The sequence below is a fragment of the Strongylocentrotus purpuratus genome, unplaced genomic scaffold (genome assembly GCF_000002235.5).
Source record: "Strongylocentrotus purpuratus isolate Spur 01 unplaced genomic scaffold, Spur_5.0 spur5_contig_858, whole genome shotgun sequence".
NCBI classification, from domain to species: domain Eukaryota; kingdom Metazoa; phylum Echinodermata; class Echinoidea; order Camarodonta; family Strongylocentrotidae; genus Strongylocentrotus; species Strongylocentrotus purpuratus.
In genome coordinates, this window is record NW_022145566.1 from 94,619 (window position 1) to 120,972 (window position 26,354).

The 26,354-nt window shown below is 34.7% G+C and overlaps 2 protein-coding genes across 3 annotated transcripts in view; one reads left to right on the forward strand and one right to left on the reverse strand.

Annotated features, from left to right (window-relative positions):
* The first annotated feature begins 1,435 nt into the window (after positions 1-1,435).
* On the forward strand, positions 1,436-9,133 carry LOC115929024 (tyrosine-protein kinase ZAP-70-like). The gene is made up of 4 exons (XM_030997061.1): positions 1,436-1,517; positions 2,324-2,494; positions 5,398-5,492; positions 7,982-9,133. The coding sequence occupies exons 2-4, from the start codon at positions 2,390-2,392 to the stop codon at positions 8,640-8,642; spliced, it is 861 nt and encodes a 286-aa protein (XP_030852921.1). The 5' UTR covers positions 1,436-1,517; positions 2,324-2,389; the 3' UTR covers positions 8,643-9,133.
* A 10,007-nt stretch (positions 9,134-19,140) lies between these two features.
* The window catches only part of LOC115919017 (membrane-associated guanylate kinase, WW and PDZ domain-containing protein 1-like), a 66,316-nt gene continuing 59,102 nt past the window's right edge, over positions 19,141-26,354 (reverse strand). Inside the window, exon 25 of one of the 2 annotated variants that reach the window (XM_030997068.1) lies at positions 19,141-21,342. In XM_030997068.1, coding sequence (XP_030852928.1) covers positions 21,113-21,342 — 230 coding nt within the window. In that variant the 3' untranslated portion in view covers positions 19,141-21,112. Of the gene's footprint in view, positions 21,343-24,663; positions 24,720-26,354 lie in introns of those variants that run through there. The other variant, XM_030997071.1, reaches the window with a different exon arrangement.

Consider the following 26,354-nt stretch of genomic DNA (forward strand, 5'->3'; position numbering starts at 1 on the left):
GTGTACAACGTCACTATCACATGGCGCGTGTGCAGTGGGATTTAATTACGTACAATGCGTCATTTGCTTTTTTGACGTAGAGTTATGAATGAATGGTGGTGTTTTTGTTTTTAATACCTGACTGCCGGGCTGACTGCTAAGAAAGCATACATGCTTGTAAGTAAGCAACCAGACGGCCGACGGCTTTAGGGACCTGGTAATGAGGGACCTGGTAATGAGGATTAATGCCTTACCAAAGGGCTTTAGTGTATCGCCTTGGTTTCGAACCCGGGTCACTGTGATCGAGACCGCTGCTCTACCGACATGAAGCGACAAAGACCGTGAACAAATCGCCTATGACACCGGCACGGCTTTATAGCTTCATGTCAGAATGATATCGTACCAAAAAAAGCAACTTAAAACAACTAAACACGATAAAACAAGTGAATGTAGTTTTAAAAGATTAACTAAATTTAAGACTTACTAAGCCCTCAATATCAAATTATAGTCTCCAGTGAGTTTCGAATGAAACTAGAATTTTGAAACAATTTTTGAAGGCGTGCAGGTTTGTTGAAGTGGGGCTATCAACCGGTTGCCTCCCCTGAAGGTTAATCTAAAGAGAATATTAAAATTTGAATGAAAGTAAGAATGTGATATAAATGTGGCATGGCATGGCACTACATCCCCTACCCCCCGTCTCGGAGCCTCGCCTCTGGTTGATTTTAAACAGCAAATTGAAGAAGTTTTCAAGGAATATATTTAATCTTCTAAATTGTGACTTATAATTATGGTCGGACACTTATTCGTCAGTGCTACTTGACAAATATTTTTTGTTAAATCCGTAGGCAAAATAGAAGGCTTCATGGACACTCAAGACCATCATACTATTATTCCTGATACCAATATTGATTCATGAATAATTTACGAGGTGGTAGTATTTGTTGCATGGGCCCACGACCTTCACTTGCCAGCCTACTATATTCGCCACTGGGATTAGTTACGGGAATTTCCCTGTTGCGTCTCACACGGATCGTGTCGTCCGTATGTCTTACAGCAGCGGTATTCATGCATGACGGTACACCAGGCCAGGGCGGACGGGCACTACATGCATTATTTACTTGAGCTGCGAGTGTGGTAGTGCGCATGCCACTTGGTGTGAATGCTCTGTCGTAGTTTCCCGTTTCCTTTGGAACTGTTCACTTTCCTCTAAATCTAGTCTATCAGCCCAAAACTTGAATGCCGTTTCCCATTCGGCGTCGAGGTACAGTATTTTAATTCTTGTTTATTTTTGTGTCTACTTCTGACATTTTATTTTCGAGGCGAAGTCATGTATTTTTTGTGTGTGATTGTGCGTACACTGCAGTATGCTTTCTAATTCCACAGTGCAGTCTCGGTGCACTCTGCCAAAGGCTCTAATCTAAGTCTTATTGTGGAATTGTGTGCCTGAATTCAGGAAGTATGAAGCTGTGTTTACTACTGTCTGTCGAGTGTGTCTACTCATTCCTAAGGAGATTCAAGAGCATTGGTACATCCTACATGTAAGGCTGTTGTTGCATAATTGTTAAATGACTGTTTATATGTAGCAAAGATTAGTCTACATCGATTAAAGATAAAACCAGTTATGGTCATGCGATTGCATTGTGAAAAAAACATTGTGGAATCGATCAGAAAATGTTGATCATCTAGCATATAAGTATTGGTGTGTACTGCAAGGTTCTGGAATCATCAAAATGATAAGAAATTAGGCCAAGTCTTTGTAAAGTTACAAGCACTATACACAGAAAGATGTATAGGGAACTACGCACACGTGCGCGTCACGTGCGTTTATCTCTCACACACCAATAGATAAACTAATTTACCAAATATATCAATTAGTAGGCGGTTTCCCGGCAAATTTGTTATCATCATGTATTAGTCAAAACATACTCTTTCACATGATTGGTAATAAGAGCTTCCATTTCATTTTTTGAAATTGGGGCGTTTCCAATAATGGTCTTTACCTTGAATAACAGTTACAGTTTCTGTGTAGATTTACCCCCAGTAAGGTAGACAGAGAGGATCGACGAGGCAACAAATGTGCTACACACTTTGTTTTCAAACATAAGTTCAACTTTCAAGGACTGAAAATGTTCCAATTTATCATTTATCATTATCTCCAAACCAACATTTTTGACAGGGATCTAGGGATGCATGATGTCTGGATTGAAATAATAGAGTTTGTGTTCATTGAGCCCTTCCAGGGGATATCCGAAATGTAAAGAAAGGATCTCAAATTATGATTTAATCTTTATAGGTGGACTTGGAATTATTTACCTTTTGTTATGGATTTGTTTCTTAATTCAAGTGTAGAGAAGAGAGACACAGATGCAAGAAGATCTGGTGCGACGTAAAGAGTGGTCGAATTCAGAATATGCAGAGGGGTGGGCCAGGAGTACCGCAGATGTCTGCGAGACCATCCATCTTTGAATATGCTGAGGCCCTCCCTTTCTTCCATGGAAGACTTACAAACACTGAGGTGAGAAGGGGACTTAATGTTTTCATCGATTGTTCTTGGTATTCGTCATGAAGGGTAAACCAAATTCAAATGAATGATAGTTGGGGGGCAGAGAAGGGGGAAGGGGTGGGCGTCTATGCTCCATCAATCAAGCTATGGAAGATCGGAGGCATTCATCACGTTGTGGCTGACTTTAATTTAATTTTCATCATCATCATCTGATATATGGGAGTGAGGTGTAATCCTGTAGATCTCCCGGTCGTATTCCAAAATATAAGTTCAATTGACAGTTTGCGACTTAAACGGAGTGCAAAAAGCATGGATGTCAAGTTACATAAAATTATTTGGCAAGCCAGCTTTTATCTAAACCAGTCTTAAAAATATCTATGTTATGTGCAGTGACTAGAGATTTTGGCAGTTTATTCCATAAATTAATAACAAGTTTACTGAAGAAACAGCCTCTGACATTTAGCTTGTGGCGAGTATTGAAAAGTCTACCGGTAAGCAGATGTCCACGAGTGAATTGGTACTCTGGTCTCTTGAAAAATGTTCTGGACTGAGTCTGTCAATACCATGAAGTATTTTATAAACCTGGATCATATCAGCTATCTCACGCACAGCATGGCACAGATTAGAGACAAAATGACCCAGTGTAAAAATTCACCAAGTCATGCATGCCTCTATTCTTTGCTTAACAGTTCTTGAAGGAGAAATTAAAATGTACCAGTCAACTATAAATGATATGTGCACAGCTATAATTTAAGACTTGGGTACCTTGCATGCCCATTTTGTGCGAGTGTGTATGGGTGCATTGACTAGTTTACTCAAAAGTCTCCTTTAATAAAAATGTTATGTTAAATTGAGAATGTATCTAAACTTGCAACACATTTTTGATTTGCCAGAAGTAATATTTGAAGCTTATATTTTGAATGTATACGGTAGACTATTTTTTCTGATGGTTGATAACATTTAAAGTGAAGTCCAATAATAAATTTATGAGAAGAAGGATCGCTTAGAAAGCTCTGGAGGAAAGCAGAAAGTTTGTGAGAAAGTATGAATGGTTTAAAAGATGAGACAACAACTTTTATGCAAATCTCATGATTGGGTAATCGATCATTCTACTGTGATATTGTGAACATTTGTTGATCACTTAAAGGTATTTAAAGACCAGTATTGGAAATGCCCCAATTTCAAAAATTGAAATGGAAGCACTTATTATCAATCATGTGAAAGAATATGTTTTGACTAATATATGATGATAACAAATTGCCGGGAAACCGCCTACTAATTGATATATTTGGTAAATTAGTTTATCTATTGGGATGTGAGAGATAAACGCATGTGTCGCGCACGTGTGCGTAGTCCCATATACATCTTTATGTGTACAGTGCTTGTAACTTTACGAAGACTGGGCCAAATTTCTTTTCATTTTGATGATTCCAGAACCTTGCAGGACACACCAATACTTATATGCTAGATGATCAACCTTTTCTGATCGATTCCACAATGTTTCTTTCACAATGCAATCGCATAACCATAACTGGTCTTTATCTTTAAACATGAATTTCCCTTTCTCTCTAGAGTATGCGTTGAAGCATACATTGAAAACATTGAAATGTGAATTTCAACTGAATCGTTGTAATACTAAATTTATTTTAATGGGCTTAGTAGTTAATATGGAGGTCAAACTTAATAATGATAATAATACATAACATTTATTAGGCGCTTAATACAGGGTGTTTCTAAGCGCACCATTGTCCGACTTAAAATTACCAACTAAAACTTATAATAAACACAAAAAATATAAATCTGTTCTTTATTCAATAAATCACTGTACATAATAACAAAAATAAAAATAAAAACAAACTTGGCATTATTGATTTGTAAAACAAGGATCTATACTTTCATATTAAATGTAAAAAGTCCACAATCAATGTGTGCATTAGAAGGCAATTTTAACACTTGGGAATGGCTCTTGAAGGCAATGTCATTTCCTCCTAATGTTCTTTGGTTGTTATGTTTCCTTTAAAAAAAAATTAATTGTTTTCAAAGCATAATTGTTTTTAAAAAAGAATGATATCACATTTATCTGATGCCAAGGTTTATTTTTTTAAGATGGTGAAAGACGGGTGATTTTTCAGACTGTTGTAAACTACATTCAGGTTCTCCATTGTTAAGACATAATAACAATAATAATGTTAGGCTTTAATATAAAGCGCTTGCGCTTAATAAGTAGCAACTGAGCAAACATATTCGTGGACTAATGAGTGACTTTAAGAATTAAATATTAAGGCAAGAAAAAACAATATGCTATGAGAATGGAATAGTTACACTAAATTGGTTACATCAGTTAATAAAAATAAAAACTGTGCTTATAAAGTGCTTACCACCAAAATCTCTAAGCGCTAAGGAAGAATGACAGTAAATGAATATTCTAAATACAATCCTTTATTGTAAACAACAAAAACAAAAATTAAGATCTCTGGAGAAAGTATAACATGAATATTACCAGTTAACAGTAAAGACCACAAAAATGAAGACAAAGAATTTTTGCCATATATACTATACCTGTAAACCAGAAGCACAGTTCATGATCAAATTACTCATTTTAATTGCTCTGTGAGAGTAGACCCATTTCCTGTGCAAAGGTTTTCCTGTGCCCTGCATGTTGTGTTTACACTACACATAGTCACGTAGTTGGCTAAGATTCTGTCTCTGTAGTGTAGGATTATAACAGATTATGATCACATAACAGTGTCACATTTATGTAACCCGTTTTTTGACACACCTATAGTATGTATACAATTATGAGATTATTCAAAATGTGGTCAAGATTCCCAATAAGAGGAACCTTGACCACATCAGTATTTATTTATTAATGCTATTTGTCCTTACTGATGAGCTGTTGTTTTTATTTCCTTTAGGAGGATAGAATATTCAAGTACTACTTGGATAAAAGAGGAGCTTTCTTACTGAGGAAGAGTAATTCGCAGCCAGATACCCTTGTTGTTTCTATTGTGTAAGTCCACAAACAATTGTTTTGTTTAAGGCTGATTAATCATATTATACTTCAACATAAAGTACTGCAATATGTTTTATATTTCATTCATATATATTGGTCTTATATGACCAAGATAGAAAGAAAGAAAATATCCTCTACAGCATTTCTTTCTTCATGCCTCCACCCAGGTGCCAAAGGTGGTGCCAAAGGCATTATGTTTCCTGGTTGTCCATCTGGCCGTCCTGCTTTGTTGATATCTCAAGAACCAAGAATTGTCCTGGAAACCTAAGTTGAAAAATATTTGAAATAAGGGATGGGGTTAGAAATAGTTTCTCCCATAGACCAATAAATTGTGCCCATATTTCTTGTAAAGTTTCATAGGTCTACTCTGTATATGCACTGCTTTTAAGTATTTGTGATATCCAGTAAGATTTAATAGTGATGTTAAAGGTATTTTGTTGGTTTCAAAAATTCAAAGTGTCTTACTCACAATCATTTACCGGTACTCATTTTTTATTTCCCACCTATTTAACCTATGTCAGAGTTCAGAGTACCGGTAGATGAAAGAAAGATAGTGAAAGATATATGATTTTATTTCTTGAGTACCGGTAGTCAATTTATATTTTAAATCTTGGAAATACCTAGAAGGACAAACAAAGAGCAATAGTATGTACATACGTACATGTCATCCGTACAGAGCCACAAGGATGTTAACTCTGTGTTAAGTATATGCGTTAATGTCTTTTTGGCTTCCAACAGGCGATATAGTGAGTTATCAATTTTGATATGCCTGGTGTAAAGTGTTGATATTCACATAAAAAGTGTATTTTCAGTGTATGATCAAAGCTTCCTAAATTATAGTTTCACATTAAAAGCTTTTATGAATGGTGAAAGGAAATCCGTTTGGTTGCTTTTGGTTTCCTGATTGTGAAACTACATGTACTTGTATCCATGGCGTGATTACTTTCGATGGCATATGATTGATTTTGATGGCCCATTAGTTAGATCTTCTTTAGAGTAATGCATGCTAGGGAAGGTGACTGTTACAAATTGTCAATGTTTGATAATGGGATTAAAGAGAAATGATATGAGCCGATGTATTCTATGATAAAAGACAACCGATACCCAGGGATAGGCAAAGAACAAGTGTATCAAAAAAGGAGAGGTAGAATATGCTTGCGAATAACAAGGAAATCAAATAAGGAGATTACAAGTGGGTATTGTTATCATGAAGTATGTTATTTATTTAGAGGGATGAGGCTATACTGTCAAATGTAATGCAGACTGAGATTTTGACTTTGGAAATCAAAGGTTGTATTAAAGTGCTTACGGTATGTGTTACTTATGTTTCAGTTCTATCACAAAATTTTTAATACCAAAGTGATGATTCTAATTTCCATCATTGTTTTGCAAGTTGCAACCATAAGGCCAACAAAAGTTCTTTGGTTGTCCTCTATTGCTTTTCTGGAATAGGGGCGGGCGGGCAGATTTTTTTTTTTTTTTTTTTTTTTTTTTTTTTTAAACTTCATTTTGTGTGTGTCCCATTTTTTTTTTTTTCCCCAATTAAATTTTTTTTTTTTTCCCCAATTAAATTTTTTTTTTAAATTCCATAGAAAAAAAATAATCAAAAAATCATTGGGATGTCAAGCATTGAAACAAACAAAGTCTATAAAACACTTTAATATGGTAAAAGACTAGTTTAATGTACAATGTATATCAAGACTAACACAGAAAGTATTTTTTTTTGCTTTGAAATACAGCACCTTTTAAATCTCCATTGTACTATTTATAGCAACTTGCGCCCTCTATATAGCAAACAATGCCTTATTGGTGACCATCGTTCCCCCATGATCCTCTTTATCTTATGTTAACTGAGAGCTTATTTGATGAGATAACCACCTGTCCAGTGACCTTGCAGGGTGGTCTAATCCCTCCTGTAAACTAGTACAGATGGGCTTTAAATTTTAAAATAAGTTAAAGAATGCTCAGAACCTGATTTGAATGAACGACATTTTGACATAGAAAAATAAAAAAATGGCAAGTTTAATAAATACAGAATTATGTACTAAAAATACCAAACTGGCAACAGAACGCATTTTGATCCTTGTAAATGCATAAAATAGTATGTTTGGCATTTAAGATTGCTCCCCAAAAAAAATTAAATTTAAAAAAAAAATAAAAAAAATTGAATAAGAAAAATTAAAAAAATTATTATTATTTTTTTTTTTAAATACAGGCCGCTCGAAAATGACGAGCGGGCGGTCGAGGACAACCGAAGGATTTTTTGTTGTTGGCCTAAGCCAGTTCATAGTTACAGTTGGTTTATGTGCGGATAAAAATGTTATACTATAATGAGTACAAATAACCTGAATACGCTGTGGTGTACATACAAATTTGGGTCACTACTACTCTCCACTAATTTATTCAAACAGACCTTTGAAGCAGTATGAAGTATAGGGGAAATATATTTTATGATTTTTGTACTCTCTTTTATATTTTGTGCGTAGGGTTGACTGTAAGAACATCTTCCACATCAAGGTAGAGCAGAAGCATGGTAAAATTTGCATCCTCCAGAGCGACGCGGTCTTCCCATCTCTGGCCTATCTCATAGAATACTTCCACATCAATCCCTTCCCAGGTACCAAACACAAAGAACTCTATCTCACCAAAGCCATCAGTGCTAGCAAGTTCTCCCCAGGACCTGCTGCGGCTCCTCCTCTAGGGGGGCGAGCACCTCCCCTCTCCAGCGAGGAGAAGACGCCTTCCATTGATGAACGTCCACCCATGCCGCTTCCGTCCTCTCAGAATCCAATCTACGCGGAGTACCGCCATCTCTACTCTCGTGTTGAGAAGACGGAATCGGACCAGCTGGACCTGATATTACGGCTTTGCGAGGAAGTGGACATAGAGCTTCAAAATGTGGGTCGTTTGAAGTGCTCTTGTGGTCTCTACATGGAGGAATCCAAGCTCATAGACGATTGGATGATGCATCGGGACACAGAGGGCGAGGCCACCAGAGGCCGCATCTTTTTCCTCGATACAAAGACTAACCAATCAACCTGGAAACTGCCACAAGAAGTAGAGATGGAAATCAAAAGAAATCATCCTGAAAAATGGAAGCTGCTTTGTCGGCTGTTGAAAGAACCTATTGCTAATTATGACTTCTAGATGGGTAAACAAAGATCAAGCAAGGATAAGGTCCTTTCAAAAGGCTATGAACCAAAAGACAATGAAATTTTAGGAATAGTAAAAAAAATATCTGGAGATAGATCACAGTAGAGGAAGCTTACGGATCGATGTCAAAGTGTAGAAGGAAGAAACTATGGTCCTTAAAGGTTTGGTATGGTTCTGGGAAGAATGCATCAAAGTCGTTACAGATTTGTCTGTATTTTGTCACAGTTCTGATGAGTGTCGTCTATGAGATGAAGAAAATCTGTACTTAATTTTCCATGTTTGGCATCTTGGTATGACAGAATTAATGTATGCTTTACACACTTCTTCTGTGAAAGCTATTGTCCTGTACGTCACATACTACATCTAAGATTTCAGTATATATCTGATCATGATTGTATTAAAGGTAATACAAAGTTTTGGGAAATTTTGAAATTGGGTGGGTAGTGATGCTTTACAATTTTGAAATATTTGGATTCCCGTGTGGATGTATTATAAGCAGTAGAAAATTTACCCACTAAAACACTTCTGCTTTCAAGAAAAATTGAATCTAAAAAATTACCGGTGCTCCTGGTAAATTTTGATGAATTTCAAAAAGCGACTACGGCTGTACAATGGTAGCTGCGACCATGAAAATCTCAGATTATGTAGGTGTGATGTATAATTTACAAACGGGAATAGCTCATTGGTCGATTTTAGTCAAGAAATGTTGTTTTATAGCTTAATTAATATATTGACCTTGAGAGGGAGCTATACAACATAAAGAGTGTATTATTTACAATTTCATAACGTTAGACTCGATTTCAACTGCGACAACGATCATTGAATATTGTAGGATCGCATATGCTTCCAATATGTTAATTTGAACCAAATTCATGACCAATACCAAAACTTTGTATTACCTTTAAGTTTATAGCTCTACTAGAGTTTTTATCAGATCAAATTTGAGTTGAAAAGACACATGTGATGTAAGTGATGTCAATATAATTATGTTCAGAAGTATATATGGAATATATTGTGACATTACAGGACAGCAATTTACCAAATGCTTTGGACTTCCCCGTCTTGGTACTTAAGGATTGTTTTCCACCTATCCAAGATATAGCTTTCTCAGGCATGAAAGACAACTCACACGTTATGTTGAGATGTATTTATACAGATTACATACAGTAATGTTTTCTTTATATAAAAGGTTTACTATGCAAGATATAACCACGAGCAATGTTAAGGGTCATTGGTGTACCAGTATTGTGTGATATATTTCAAATGTTTAAAAGGAAAGATTTCTAATTCAGTTTGAGAGAAAAATTCACCCAGTGTCAACATATCGTCACTGTTTTCACGAAGTGACGGTAGTGAAACAAAATTGCATTCAGTTTGCGTTACGATTTTCCTCACTACCGTCACTTTGTGAAAATAGGGACGATATTATGTTCATTAATGTATGGTATTATTATTATTTTAATAATTTACATCAGCTGGACTTCTTTAAGATCAAAACATGATCTTATTAGCATACTATAATTAATGCATTACAATCCTGCATAGTTATTATCCTCTATGTTGTATAAACTTCCAACTAGCATGACTGTAAAGCCATCGTTCATGAAATCAGAAACCGCCATGACATAAGACTTTGCAACTTGTAAATGAGAGCTATTCCTATGGCATGAGGCTTTTCACGAATTGGAAAAAATTCAGTGTTGTATCAGTTGTGGTTTAACTCTTAAGCTGCCACCCATACAATGCACCCAATGCCACAGTGCTAATTCCTATTGTGCCAGCCACAAATCTCCTGTGTGCCAAATTAATTTTAGGGTTGGTTCAAGTGCATGTTATTTAAATCTTTACAAAAAATATATCACTGAATTACTCGAGAAAATCCAATCTGACTGTTGTATACAAAGACGCGTAATCCAAAGCCGATAATCTGATGCACGCGATGGTACTTTGAATAGCGCTGCAAAAGCACTCAGCACGGTGAAATGGGCATGAACAATAACTGTTATTACATATGCGCCCTTGCGTGCACAAAGCAGACAAGCGGTGGCTCGCTAGCATGAATGTAGCAGTCAATCTATAGCGCTCGCGTGCACAGAGCACTATAACAATAGCGCGCTAGCAGTCTCATGGCAGGATATGAGTTAATAAAATCACAGCATATGAAACTTCACAACAAAGAACCGCTCTCAGAAATTCATGAACATGTCACGTACATGTAAGTTTCTGTTGGTCTTACATGAGATTGAACATACATGATAGTGTCTATACAGGATTGTAACAGCTGAAAGGGGACCTGTGTGTTGAACCATTTCAGTACACTGTCTTCCATTTATAACTCTGTTTCCTGTAGATATAGGAAGTCTAAAGGTCACTTTTGTCATACCTGGCATCATTACATCATCATATCCTTGGTGATATACTGCCGACGGTGAGCCATGCTCACACATGGGGGTGTTTCACAAAAATCCTAAGTTGAACTTATCTCTAAGTTGGACTTAACAATTATGGAAAGCCATTACCATGTTTGAAAAAATGTTTTGTAAAAGTTATTTTAAAAGGCATAAAATGTTAATTCAAATTTCATGTCCTGGATGTGGAATTTATGAAAAGTCTAAAATACTTGAAATTCTGCTTTTGAATATATTTCATTTTAAGGCTACAAATGGCTCTCCATAAATTTTAAGTCCAACTTCAGTTAAGTTAAGTTCTACTTAGGATCTTTGTGAAATATAGTGCGTTTCTTCTGTCTTTATTTTATAGCATAGATATTAGGTAATTAAGTATGTTTAGAGGTCTTTGTGGCATGGAGCTTCTCTTTACCCTGCTTTCCAGTTATTTTCACCTAAATTATTTTTATATTTTGCTGCAGTGTATGAACAAGGCTGTTTCTTGATGAGGTTGATTTTTGTATTTTTTGTGCTGAAAATGTCTGATAAGGTTTTAGGACCATTAAGTGTCGTTTCCTGAAAATTCCATTGGCTGTGGGAATTGTTTGGTTCCTGTATTAAGCCTATGGAGAAGACAAGTTCCAGTAGTCAATGGCTTAAAGAGAAGGTTGAGTTCTGGGAGAGGTGAAAAAATAATTTGTGAGCATTACTCATTCTTATTATGCAAGTGTGGAAGAACATCAGATAAGACATGTTCCCTGAAAAGCATGCCTCTTGAAATGCCTTCATATTCTAAATATGCATGTAACATCGTGAAAATCGGGGGGGGGGGGGGGGGGGGGGGGGGCGGCTTTTTACGCCACGTGTTCGTGTAGTCCCATATACATCTTTCTTTGTACAGTGTTTGTAACTTTACCAAGACTTGGCCAAATTTCTTATCATTTTGATGATTCCAGAACCTTGCAATACACACAAATTCTTATATGCTAGATGATCAACCTTTTCTGGTCGGTTCCACATCGTTACTTTCACAATGCAATCGCATGACCAGAACTCAACTTCATCTTTAAGAGGAATCCACATGTATGTATGCAATATACGTCGGTGGTGCTAGTCAAAGGTACTTTCCTAACTGTTTTGTATTCACTAATAGGCCGTGGGACGACACGGTTTCTCTCTCAGTTTCGTTCACTACTTGAAGGGCATTAAGCCAATTCAGTCTTTATAAATGTGTTTTCAATAATGATCACTTATTTGCATGTTCCTTTTTGAAAAATTGGCACAATATTGAATTAGCAATTAATTAAAAAACAGACAATTGAAATATGACGCCATTAATCATCCAATTTCTTAAGGTGTAGCTGATTGGATCATAATCGGCAAAAAAACAATTTTTACCAATCATGTATAAGATCGCTTGGATCGCAGAACAAAACACGTATATATAAGTACCGGTATATACAATCAAACCTGCTTTAATGACCACCTGTCTACAAAGACCATATTTTTAGTTTCCCTTCAAAATGGTTTCTCATTGAAACATGTACTAAAAGGAACCTGTGAACAAAGTACAAAGACCACCTGTCTATAAAGACCACTTTTTGTGTTTCTCTCAGGCGGTCGCTATAGACAGGTTTGACTGTACCTATGTATATATATATATATATATATGAAGAAGTGTTGCATGCACATAGTCTACTCTTCGGCACAGTCATATTTGATAGTCTTTTCCATCAGTTCTGGGGTAAGAGTTGGACAATATGCCGAAAGTTTCAGATAGGCAACAGAGTTTTTGTCAACTCTTGATTTAGAGGAAAATCAAAGTCTGGAAAATGGCATCATGCAGCAGTTTGCAATTTGGCTACCATAATTAATATGAACACATGGTTCAAAGTACTTGAGCTCTAATCTAGTGGGCAAATCCTGGCTATTAAGATTTTAGTGTCTGATCACTGAAGCTTAGATCAGGCAAAATAGGAAATTAAATGACAGATTTTGTGTGTTTTTTGTTCAAAACTGCACAATACTTATAGGACATCAAATGAATAAAGACCTTGCATTTGCCCTATAAATATTGAGTCAAACTTGAATGACACAAAGTTGGCTAGGCAGACATGGTGAGGCACAAACTCCAACATTAAAGGAAACCTCACCCCGAAGAATAAGTGTAGGTATGCTGAAAGATGAGATTTATTCCTGCCTATTGATGTACAATATCCCTCATGAAAATATATATTAATGAATTAGTATGATGTAATGTCTTTATATGATAATACCTTGAAAATGTGACGTAACAGTTGAAGTTGTACATGTATCATGCACCAAGCTTTATTTGGAAAGACTTTTTAATTCAATAACAAAACCTTACCTTTCCAAAGAGGGAAAATCATAGCTGAGAAGGTAAAATTATATTTGGTGAAAAATATATAACATTGGAACAAATGTAACCCATGAATTTTATTCTATTTAAAACATAGCAGTTAATAAATCTATTTCATTTATGTGAAACCTTTACCCTAGAAGAGCGACAACTTATTTATGCAGTTTGCGCTCTGACAATTATATTACAAAGAATAATAATGGGTGAATGAAATACTTCATTACCACACACATGTGGGAAGGAAGCATCCATAAATTTGAATTTATTTACTTGATATTGGACTTCACATAATATCTCACGCTATCAAGAAAATAGCGATGCCCATGTCATTATTTCTTGGAGTAAGGTTTTCTTTAATTTAGATTAGCAATCTCCTCTTTTACGCACATGTGTTTGTCAGTCATGAGCCAGACATGCGTTAACTCTGTGTTAAAGGGTATAAGATAACAGTCTTCTCGCACCCACCAGAAGATACGTTGTACATTCAGGCAATGATTACCAAACTGTCTGTAAACTTCCAGAATTCATACAGGTGTGGAAGGTTTCCTCTTTTAATTAGTCAATTTACACTTGTATAATTGTAATGCAGTATTGTCTAAGATCATACTAAGATTAACAGAATATCTAGTTTTGTATATATCTATATTATCATGTATTTTTGTTTACCCTGATGTATTGTGACAAGATACCTGATATTACAAGGTAACTTGCATGGTCTAATTGTCCTCATTAAATCATGATCTACTTAAAGCCATCTGTCTATCCATCGTCTCCTTCCCTGTTCATACTATTATTCTACTCCTCTCTCGACATCAGTCATCCCTTGAAATGGGGTGAGGAAGGGAGTCGAATAGTTCAACGTTCCATGGTATACACATTCAAAAATCAAAGCACAATACTGCCCCTCCCCCAGTTATCACCTGAATAAGTTATTTCCTGAAGAACGCCCAGTGCAGACCTGCCAACCAGTACGATTTTCCTCAATAAAATACGATTTTCAAAAACAATTTTTTTTTTTTTTTTTTTTTTTTTTTTAAATTTAAACTTTAAATTGTGTGTGCCATGCAAAATGCCCATTCTGTCCTGTAAAGTATCCTACAAGCATCTCACTTCGGAAATTTGGGGATGTTCATTGGTTCATCGAACTCGCTAGTTATGACGAAATCATGCATATTCAACCAATGATCCATACAAATTTTCTCCCTGTACGTAAGAACTGTAAAAAGCACTGATCCGCGTAACATTTTTTATATTTTTTTAAGAATACAACTTTGTCAGTAAAATACAACTTTTGGGAATAAAGAATGCAGTTTTTGAACTCCAGAGGTTGGCAGGTCTGCCAGTGCACATTGAGGCCAGTTGCCCCCTCCCCGAGCCCATCCCAGCATTCCAATAACTTTTAGATTAGTCTTTGATCAACTTGTAATGTCCCCCTCCTCCCCCTCTCCATGCTGGAAGTGGATCAATGCCCCTTTGACACAATCAATAACAAGCATGAGCCAGAAAAACTTCTCCATCATTACCACCGTACTAGTTGCCCTGAAAACTGAGAACGGAACAAATCAAGAACAAAACTCTTTTCTTGTTGTTGGATCTTTGTACAAACTTTAATGAGTACCGTAAATAACGTTGTATAAACCGCCCTCGTGTATTAACCGCACCCCTCTTTTTCGCCCTTAAAAAAAAAAAAAAAAAAAAAAAAAAAAAACTTTTTTTTTGTTTTTTTTTTTGCCGAGATTTTTTTTTTGTGTGTGTAAGATCATTACGGTACTGTAAATTAAAAAACAGTAGGGACCTAGGATAGAACCTTGTGGTACACCATGTAATAGAAGAAAAATTGGAGGAATTATTATTATAAACTACATATTGAGATCTATCAGAAAGATTACTTTCAAACCAAGATGACAGACAAATTTGAGTGTTGTTCTAGTTTCCGAGTGGTGAGTCAACACACCGATTCCCGAGCTGGGAGACATTGCCAGGCATAGCGCCAGGTGGAGGGGCATAAATTGAAACTTTAAAAAAAAAAAAAAAAATTTTTTTTTTTTTTTTTTTTTTTTTTGGTGTACCGTGTATAAACCGCACCCCCGACTTTGACATTTTTTCGGCGGCAAAAAAGTGCGGTTTATACACCGTTATATACGGTAGTATACAGACATGTACATATGCCAAGAGGTTGATTGTAAAAGAATTTTACTTTCTCAGCAAAAAATACATCAATGTAGTTATTCATTCATTCATTGAAAATACATCTATAGAGAGGACCATTCACTTTTGCATGTACAGGAGAGAAGCACAGCATAAACATAAGGCTTGGAACTCCCACAAAAATAGATTTCTTTAAAACAATCAAAACTTATCCCCTTCCAATGACAATTCATTATTTCATATACATTCTTCTTACAATGCAATAAAAAAAAAAGTTAAAACTCTGCACCAGATGGCAAAAATTTGATTTCATTCAGGTAATCTATAGACAGCTATTTCATTGTATTTACCGTACTGAACAATAACTTTGATCAATACCAGAAATTTTAAACAATGTACAGGATATCAAAATTGGAATTAGTTACAGTTTTTATAATTTTCTTACAACCAAAAGACAATTTGAACTTGTTTCAACTTCAACTGGGAATACAAACAGAAAACATTGGACTTGAACACAGACTGCAATGGCAAGACCAGATGAAAATGGAAAACCTTAACAATCAATCAATGAAACATGCTCTATTTTAAATTTGGCATTTGAATTTCAAAATTGGAATACGTAATGACAAATTGGATTTCCTTTCTCACTTTTTAAATAACATTGTTTCTAGAATGAATAAAATTAAAATTCATTTTGAACATGGTAAACAAAAACTCTCCCCTGCCCCAAGAAAAAACAACAACTAGATAACAAACTCAAATGCAACTGCTCTGATAACTTGATTGCAGTATTTCTATCAATGGATTCAAGATGGGGGGGGGGGGGATCCTTTAGTAAACAAAACATGTTGACATTACGTCAACATGTAATGATACAAATGACAAGTACTCATATTTCTTTCATAATCGTAAAAATCATAACAGGATACAAGAGGCCATCTTGATGTACGATTAAAATTGATACTACATTGGCAAATGAAAAGACATGACACTATTAACAAAGATTAAATATTGGTACACTTGATACATACTAAAAAATGGGTAAAAATAATAGATTAGATAGTAGCATTGCATGTGCTATCAACCAAACACGCAAAAAGTTATTTACAATTCTAATGCATATATGATTTATTTTTGTACAATCTGTACAGTACATTACAAACTATAAAATGTCTTTTGTTTCTTCATAGATTAACTATGCACACAGACAAAGTGAGTTGTCTAGCTTCCGAGAAAATTGTTATACTACATTAAAAAGAAGGCCACGACATGAACGTTTTACAATCGCAAACAAAAATCAAGGTTTTGTGTGATCCATATTCTACTGAAGAGAATCCATAACACAATTCATTGTAACAAATGTTTTTGCCATTAATCATTTGGACTACAAACTAACATTGACAGTTGGAGTAGCTACAATCTTTAGGAATACTTTGTGCTACAAAAAATATATGCAGAAAGTTGTTCGAGATACAATATTGTCTGAATACATACATATAAAGGAGCAAATATCTGCAAATAATTGAAATTCAATATATATTTCAATCGGAGGAAGTGTGTGTGCAGACTACAACACATTCTATGATAGGAAAAGAGTGTTGAAAATCAGTCCCTTCTAATTCAGTTGACTATAGGAAATCAAATTTAAATAAATCAGCCAAAGTGGAAGCAGAAATGCAAGAGAATATATCTGTTAATCAACAAAATTATTTCATGATATCATTTACTGTACACAACTCAAAACATTCCCTTTCCTAATTTTCCTAATTGATGGAACACATTCCTTTTCTTGATAATGGTAACACATTTTTTTTTCTCCAAATCCTTGCTTGAAATTATATTGGCTCCATAATCAGAATGGAGGAAAATAAGAGTAATGAGTTTAAAATGAATTGCAAAGTCACCCGTGAATAGTGGCGCAAACTGTTGAAATTGTATCCATTTCTTATTCTTTGTCTACTCTATCTTGATCTGTGACAGATTATCTGAATTTGTTTGCTTCCACTCAGGCTGGCTCAGTCAAGAAGAGAGGTTAGTTCCTCTTTGAGTTGAGGCTTAGATGGGAAGGCATTTAGAGGTTATTTCAAGAAAAATTAATCCAAATTAATTGTATATAAAACAGAATCAATACAATTACATGCTAAAAGAGGAAGGCATTCAGAGGTTATGTCAAGAAATATTATTTCAAATAATTTGTTTAGATGACAGAATCAATACAATTGCAGGCTTAAAGTTAAAGGGGAATGCATTTAGAGGTAATTTCAAGAAAAATTCATTCAAATAAATTGTTGAGAAGACAGCATCGATACAATTACAGGCTGAATACTATGTCATCTTTTGATTAAAAATTCTACAAAGGCATGGTACAGATTGACCTTATGATTCACTGAATAGCATAGGTCTTTAAATCAATTGTATGGATAAATAAATTCATAAGACTTCCCTGAAAATTCTAATATGACTTAACAATTCTTTGAAAACATTGCTTCTCATGGACACTGAGGGATATTAATGCACATATATCTATCTGTTAATAAATAAATCTAGAATATGAATACATTAAATTAGATTGGAATACACCACATTTGTCTAAAAATTGAAAAAAAACAGAAACATTTCCGTCTTGAATACTGTAATCTTGTTGAAACAGGGAATTGAAAAACTTCAATACGCAATACAAATAATTGTTAAGTACACATCTGACCTTATCATGAATACACTAAATAACTGTGAAGGGGCCAGATAATTTTTCTCATCTCTGGCAATCAATTACAATGAAGTTTTTCATCACTCTCTGTTGACGAAAAAAATTCAGACGAAAGTAAATAAACCTATCAATGATACCCTTTTCCTTCCATTCATACATGTATAGTTACCAACTGAATTATTCATACTCCTTGTAAAGTATATGGTTTTTGTCTTTTTCCTCAATAATGAAATGTGGATTGGTTGAATTAGGGCTTTTGATGAATACTTTTAGATGTAAGCTTTAATATGTCACATTCTCAAGTAGTGCTGTAACATCACGGATATCTCCAATTCCGTTTAACCGCCTGTCAAAACCGGACGGTTTTCGGTTAAACAATTTATTTTTAAAAAAAAATAAAAAAAAAAAAAAAATCTTTTTGTTTTTTTTGTTTTTTGTTTTTTGGCCGTGTGAAAAAGCAGGAAGGTGATTTAACTGAAGGCGCCGATTTGTGCTTGTGAACTAGTCACAAATAATAGTAACAATGTCGTTTTAGAATAATGTCTAAGATCATTAAAGTAAATTAAAAACAGTAGAGGACCTAGGATAGAACCTTGTGGTACACCATGTGTTAAACTTGGATGAATATATATTGAGATCTATTACAAAGATTACTTTCAAACCAAGATGACAGACAAATTGGAGTGTTGTTCTAGTTTCCAAGTGGTAAGTCATCACACCCATTACTGAGCTGGGAGACATTGCCAGGCATAGTGCCAGGTGGAGGGGCATAAATCGAAACTTTAAAAAAAAAAAAGAAAAAAAAAAAAAAAAAAAGAAAAAAAAAAGAAAAAAAAAAGGGGAAAACGAAACCATCCAATTGAAAACGGAATCCGCCATGGGCGGTCGGATACCGGACGGTTAAACGTTTGACTACAGCACTATTCTCAAGAACCATACATCAGGACGTATCATTTGTTCACATACTTGAAAAATCACAAAAAGTTGGTGAGGGTAAGAATAATTTAGTTGTTGACTGTATACTGTACGGCTTTACGTTTGGCAGTAGTAGGAAGATTTGGCCACATTTTTAAGACTGTGCAAGGCATGTTAATATTCAAGGCTTAGTCTCATCAGGAGCTTGTTTTCTACCATGAAAGATCACCCAAAGCTGGGTTTAAGTTTGGTTTATCAGCCAGATATCGCGAAGAATAAATTAACAGTTTGGTGCAAGTTGCTTCATTTGACTGGACTGTAGACCGAGCTTTGAAATTCATTGTCACCTCAATATTCAAGTCAATACAGGCCAGGGTAAATACACAACTTGTATTCTTATTGAGATGCCATGATATATCATTTCATACCAGCTTGGTTGTGATGAAGTGCAATGTTGGTACATGAATCTCAAGGCACTGTATCTCACAAATAATAGCATCAAATTAATACATTCACTCTCAGTGGCATACTATGAAGAGTTCTGAGCCAATTATGGGTTCGAGAGCAGCGACTCGGCTACATATGATATATATTCATGAGTGCACTTAAAAGTAATTATATAACCTAAGACAAATTGATCAAGTGCAAAATAGACATATATGTTATCTTATTCAGGAAATAATTGGCACTACATGAATGCATTGAAAAGAATGGAGAAACTACCGTAACCATAAATACTGATGAGATTACTGAGCAATGAAACAACTGGGAGTCGCCACAAACAAAAAAACTTATTCATCTGAAAAAACGCAAAATACAGACAAGAAATAAACACAAATGTAGCATGACATAGCAGTAGATTCACCGACAGGGAAATGCAGGCCTACCTTAGCAACTAACTTATTCAAATCAATTGTTCAAATCTATCCCACCTCGTTGCAAGATGTCTTATTTTACCTAAAAATATGTTAAATATTTCTTCACCATAAACTATTAAATAAGATGTTGTTATTGCGTGATTACTGTCTATGAAAAAAACACTTTATTATTCACCTGAAGCACACAGTGTAAATAGCATGTAAGAATTGTTTAAAATTCCCCCCTTTTTTTTTTTAAGAAAAGAAATGAAACTGATCTTGTTTTTAAAGTTGCCTTGATGACAGTGAAATCTAACAAAATATGTATCCACACAGAAGTTTGGAATTAACAATACAGTGACTGGATAAATAAAAACAAAGTAAAAAATAAAGAGTACATCAGATCTTCACAGTGATTGAGTGGCAGCTAAAACAATTTGTCATACATTTATTTTTTCATTCTCATTCTTCTAAAAAGTACCAATACCATTTTTAGGGGAGTTCTTCTTCACCATCTTTATTATATAATGAATAACCATACAAGGCTTGAAAATGTAGCATTAGTCTTTGCAGTACCAATTTTTCGGTTATGATACATTCATGAAGGACTGTTTTGAAATCAATACCATATACCAGTGAATGAAATAAAAAGAGCAATTGTTGCTGGTTTCATGAAGCAACATATTTCCTGTATTTAGCAAAAAAGCATACATCAGTTTGCAAATCCAGTGGCATATTGATGGCAAAATAGCTTGACCCTTAGTCAACTCTGAGAATATTTTAAAAAGAAGCATGAATCCAGCATGCTTTAGAAAGAATGTAAGATTTAGTATGAACATGCATCCTATGTTGTCATCAAAAACATCAGCATCAAATACAAAAATAAATCTAAAAACTTTTCCTTATGGTAGCCTCTATGCTATACAATTGAAAACTGAATCCATTCAATTCAATGGTGAATAAATGAACTTTAAAAAAAAATGGAATACAGAGTAGCTGAGACAATCCATATTAATGACTTTAGAGAATATTGAAAAGAGAGAGGAAGAGAGAGGGAGAAAAGAAGGATTTTAATATTTCAAGCCTCTTGGGAGACTACGGTAGTTCCAGGAGTTATCAAAGTTATCCCTGCCTCGTCCTCTACCTCCTCCTCTCCCTCCTCTTCCACCTCCGCCTCCTCCTCCTCCTCGACCCATCCCTTCATCCCGATGCATCTCATCACTCTGGAGCGAGGAATTGGAGACCCCCATCGAGGCATTCCTAGACATGGGGGGCGGGGTCTGCGTCATGTGCCGGGGATCTGCAGAGAAAAAGGAAAGATACGGCATTGAAATCATCATTCATCTGTGAAATTAAATAGATTCCATGCACAAAGAAACCTCCTCACTTCTTTACCAAAGCATCAAAGTTTATCAAAACACTATTTTCAAATACGCATCCATTTTTTTATCAATTCATCCTACTGTTTTATAAAAATATTAATTAGATATCACTTATTTGAACAATACACTGCTACATATATATAAAAAATATTGTATGTTTTTCACTCCACAATGCAACGCATGGTATAAAGTGATGTTTGAAAATATTGCATGAGTTATGATTTGGGAAAAATTTATGTCATGTGTGATAGCCGGAAAATGATATAGGATTGTCCCAAACAATATTTTTCCAGAACCACTATTCCAAGACATAGATTTTCATGGGTTTACTGGTCCAACAACCCACTTTACATTAAACTATTCAAAATTTTAACCAGTTCTTCTCTCTCTAAACAGGAAGAAAGGAGGGGGTATATATAAATATATAAAATATATATATATATATATATATATATATATATATATATATATATAACTAGAGAACCTTTGATGACTTTGACTAGATGTGACTAAAACTCATCTACTCTACAAGGTATTTAAAAAGATACCCAATCGACCATGTGAATGTGCTTTTTGGGAGGTGTGTGAACTATGACCCTTAAAATATTTACACTGTTGGTCATAATGATGGAATATTTATTTTTACCCCAGTTTAGGGAAGGATTTGAAAAAATTATTTATTTCTAATAGATCTAGATAATGGCATACATTCTCAGATTTTATTGAATATTAATTTGCGAGTGTTTGTTTTGCGTGACTGCTTAATCATATGTGTTCTTCTATGCTAATCAGATAAGGGACCTACGTCCTTAAGTCATAATTGACAGTAATGAGGATTAGTGCCTCACAAAAGGGCACTACTATATAGCTGATCGACACGATTTTTATCCTGGGGCCTCACAGTAACGAGGCCATTGCTTAGCCCCTGAATCATGACTGTACGCAGTGTTTGCTAGGGTACGCGGCCCCTTCCACAAATCCCCCAAAACGAAGAAAATGCAATAAATTGTCAAAAATTCATTGCATTTCCCCCCGGCCCCCAACAGAAAATAATATTCGGTAGGGCCGTGCATTATGGTTCAAGGCATGGCCACATAGAGGAATTTTTCCTGTTGGGGGCCGGGGGGAAATGCAATGAATTTTTGACAATTTATTGCATTTTCTTCGTTTGGGGGGATTTGTGGAAGGGGCCGCGTACCCTAGCAAACACTGCGTAAAGTCATGATTCAGGGGCTAAGCAATGGCCTTGTTACTGTGAGGCCCCAGGATAAAAAATCGTGTCGATCAGCTATATTAGTGCCCTTTTGTGAGGCATTAATCCTCATTACTGTCAATTATGATTTAAGGACGTAGGTTCCCTAGCTGATTAGCATAGTAGCACACATATGATTTAGCAGTCACGCAAAAACAAACACTCGCAAATTAATATTCAATAAAATCTGAGAATGTATGCCATTATCTAGATCTATTAGAAATAAATAATTTTTTCAAATCCTTCCCTAAACTGGGGTAAAAATAAATATTCCATCATTATGACCAACAGTGTATTAACCCTTACTGTACTGGGGGGGGGGGCCTGGGAGGCCCCCCCCCTCGACATTTTCGGAGTTTGCGCCGCAACCGCTTGGAATTTTGAATTGTCGTTTCATGACTTTTTTCCCTCAAGTCTTACGCACATTTTGATACCATTTTCGTCGAAATTGGATATACCTGTAAGGCGCTACATAACAATTAGTATGCGCATGTCATCAAAAAAAAAAAAAAAAAAAAAAAAATTGCATCAAAATTTGCATAAATTATCATTATTAATTACATTAAATTAACTTTTTTGTCTTAGAAAAGAAGTTTCATATGAATAATGAGTTTCAACATCCAAAAAGTGGAGTTTGACATGTTTTCTGTAAAATGCATAAAATTAGCATTTTTGCATAATTAATTAGGCTAACAACAAAAATTTGCATATTCGGAAAAAACTAATTATACCATCTTGTTCCTTACGTAAATATCTACAAACATGCAAATTTTCGTGTTCATCGGACAATCGACGGCCGAGATCATAGGGGGGGGCCTCCCAGGCCCCCCCCCCCCCCCCCCCAGTCAGCGGGTGCTCAAAATAGCCCAGTACAGTAAGGGTTAAGATATATGTTTCATGCAAGAAGGCATCAGATACAAAACCCAAACTTGGAATAAAAAGATTTACATGTTATCCAGCATTCCTTTCCGACAACTTAAAAATCCACTACAACATACATGCATACCATGAGACCGAAGTGATGCATGCATACATGTACATGATTTTCATAAGAATACTAGAAATATTAAATGGAATTGTCAAATGTCATGCCATTGAATCCTAATCCTAAAAAATTAACTAAAGAAGGGAGAAAAATCTGCTTCTAAACTATATCATATATTCTTTTCTTCATTGAATGCAACAATTTTGCATGGACCCTTAGGAGAGAGAGAGAGAGAGAGAGAGAGAGAGAGGGGGGAGTGAGAGTGAGAGTGAGAGAAAGAGAGAGAGAAAAAAAGAGAGAGAGATAGATGAAGCATAATGATAGAATTCTGTAAAGATTACAAGATGTGAACATGGGCTCTATGAAATATGTTTCAGGTATTTACTATAAAGATGAAGAAAATTAATTTGAAATAGAAGTAAAACTTTATTCAATGTTCTGTGATGAATTATGTTATAATCAGATAGATGTTATCAAGAATAATAATAACGTAAATTATATAGTACAGACAATAGATTAAGTAATTAAGACGTAATTTACATAAGCAACAAAAAAAAAATAAAACAAAGAGAGAAAAAAGAGTCACAATTAGCAGGAAAGAGGTAGAAATAATCAAGGAGAAAGACACCATTGAAGTTATATAAAGTGCAGAATTACATGTATATAAAAGTGCTTTAAACGTATAGACAGAAATAACCGTTGGCATGCACTAATACAAGTGCCACATAAAACTGACCTAGCCGATGTACAAAACTGAATGAATAGGTTGTGCAAACATGAATATATAAATATATATACTATGGTATTATTACTGGTTAGACCATTATCTAAAACAAAAATCTTATTGTATTTAAAAGTAAATGCAGTGAATATGATCTCACAGACCCATAGATATAACATGCACAATACATTTACAAAGTTTGGAATGTAGTCAGAAGTTACTGCTCTCTGATACATGTATATGTAAAGATTTGATAGTGACAAGATGTGGAGTTTTGATCGTATGTATACTCCCTATTACTCACGATAGGTGCAGTAGCGATCGGCAAAACGATAGCCTGTTTGATTTGCAACATTTAAAAACAAGACAGAAGTTTTGAAAGTCAGACGCTTACAAGTTACTACAGATTGCAAGTACACATACATTGAGGACAATTTGAGGAAAAGAGAGCATCAAGAAAACTCGAGTACAATTCATTTGGAAGTTATAAGAAGAACATGGTTGTTTAAACATATTTGTGGCTTACACCCAGTAAATAAAGATCGATTGATTGATGTGTAATTGAAAACAAGCCAGAACAAATCTTGGAACCAGCGGGATTTGGACCTGGGTGTAAGCCACAAATATGTTTAAACAATTGAAATTTCTCCCAGGAAGCGTTACATTTGAAAAATAGAACATAATTATTAGTGAAGGCCAGAAGACATTAATACATTTGAAACAACAAATTTAGCATTTTTCCTTCAATGAAAATAAGATTCATCAATAATTTCATAAATTGATTTTTTTTTTAAGCATCTCGTATAATGGTTGAGGAAGGGGATTTAACATTAAGAATAGTTCAGAGGCATTCTATTTCCTTCTTTTTTTATTCAAAAATTAAAAATATAACTAACAAAACACTGTACAACAGATAATAGCTTAGATATCTATTTGTGATTATCATGGGGAAAACAAAATTTCATTACTATTTCATTGAAGGAAAAAGAGGCATAACAACAATGTACTTCTTAGTGGCAAACACTAAGCATTGACAATAAAGCTCATGAAAAATGATTCTGTGCACAAATGAACAGATGAAATTTAATACAGAAATATGAGGCCTAGAGAGAGATGTATATCAAAGTGACCGAATAAAAGAAAAGTCAACTTTAAATCTTTTCAAAAGAATTTTAGGATTTACGCAACTCGCATAATAGAAAATGATAAAATGAGACACCTTATTTTACACAATACATGACTCAAAAAAGGAAACATCTTGAGAAAAATTCAAAACAGCTGGACAAAATTGGGAAAATTCTAAATTGCTGGACAGTCGCTCATTTAAAATACAATTTTTTTCACACTGATTTTCAAAGGACTGATATAACCAAAAGAACTGAGAAATGGCTTCTTACAAATTAGCTCCTTTGTCTTTTTGAAAAATGTTGGGAAAGAATATCCAGTACATTGTTTGTGTTAGTTTACATATATCACTTTAATAGAAACAATCATGTTTATTTTCTTTGCAATGGCATTACAAATATTTTGTAGGAAACCTTGTAGGAAATCTCTACAGATAAATATGGGCATGTTCTTGTCACCGTAAAATACTTCAAATACCAGGGGGTGTTTCACAAAAATCCTTAACTCTAAGTTGGACTTAAACATTATTGTAACCTTAAAAAAAAATATATTCAAAAGCAAAAATTCAAGTACTTAAGACTTTTCATATATTCCACATCAAGAACATGAAATCTCCTTGATGATAGAAAATATGAATGATTTGAATCAACATTTTATGCCTTTTAAAGTAACTTACACAAAGTATTTCCATACACAGCTTTCCATAATTGTTAAGTCCAACTTAGAGATAAGTTCAACTTAGGATCTTTGTGAAACACCCCCAGGACTAAGATAGAGTCTAAAGTAAAACTACACCATTTAAACTAAGAACCCGGTAAAATATTTCATCCTAAAAGTTTTCAAATTT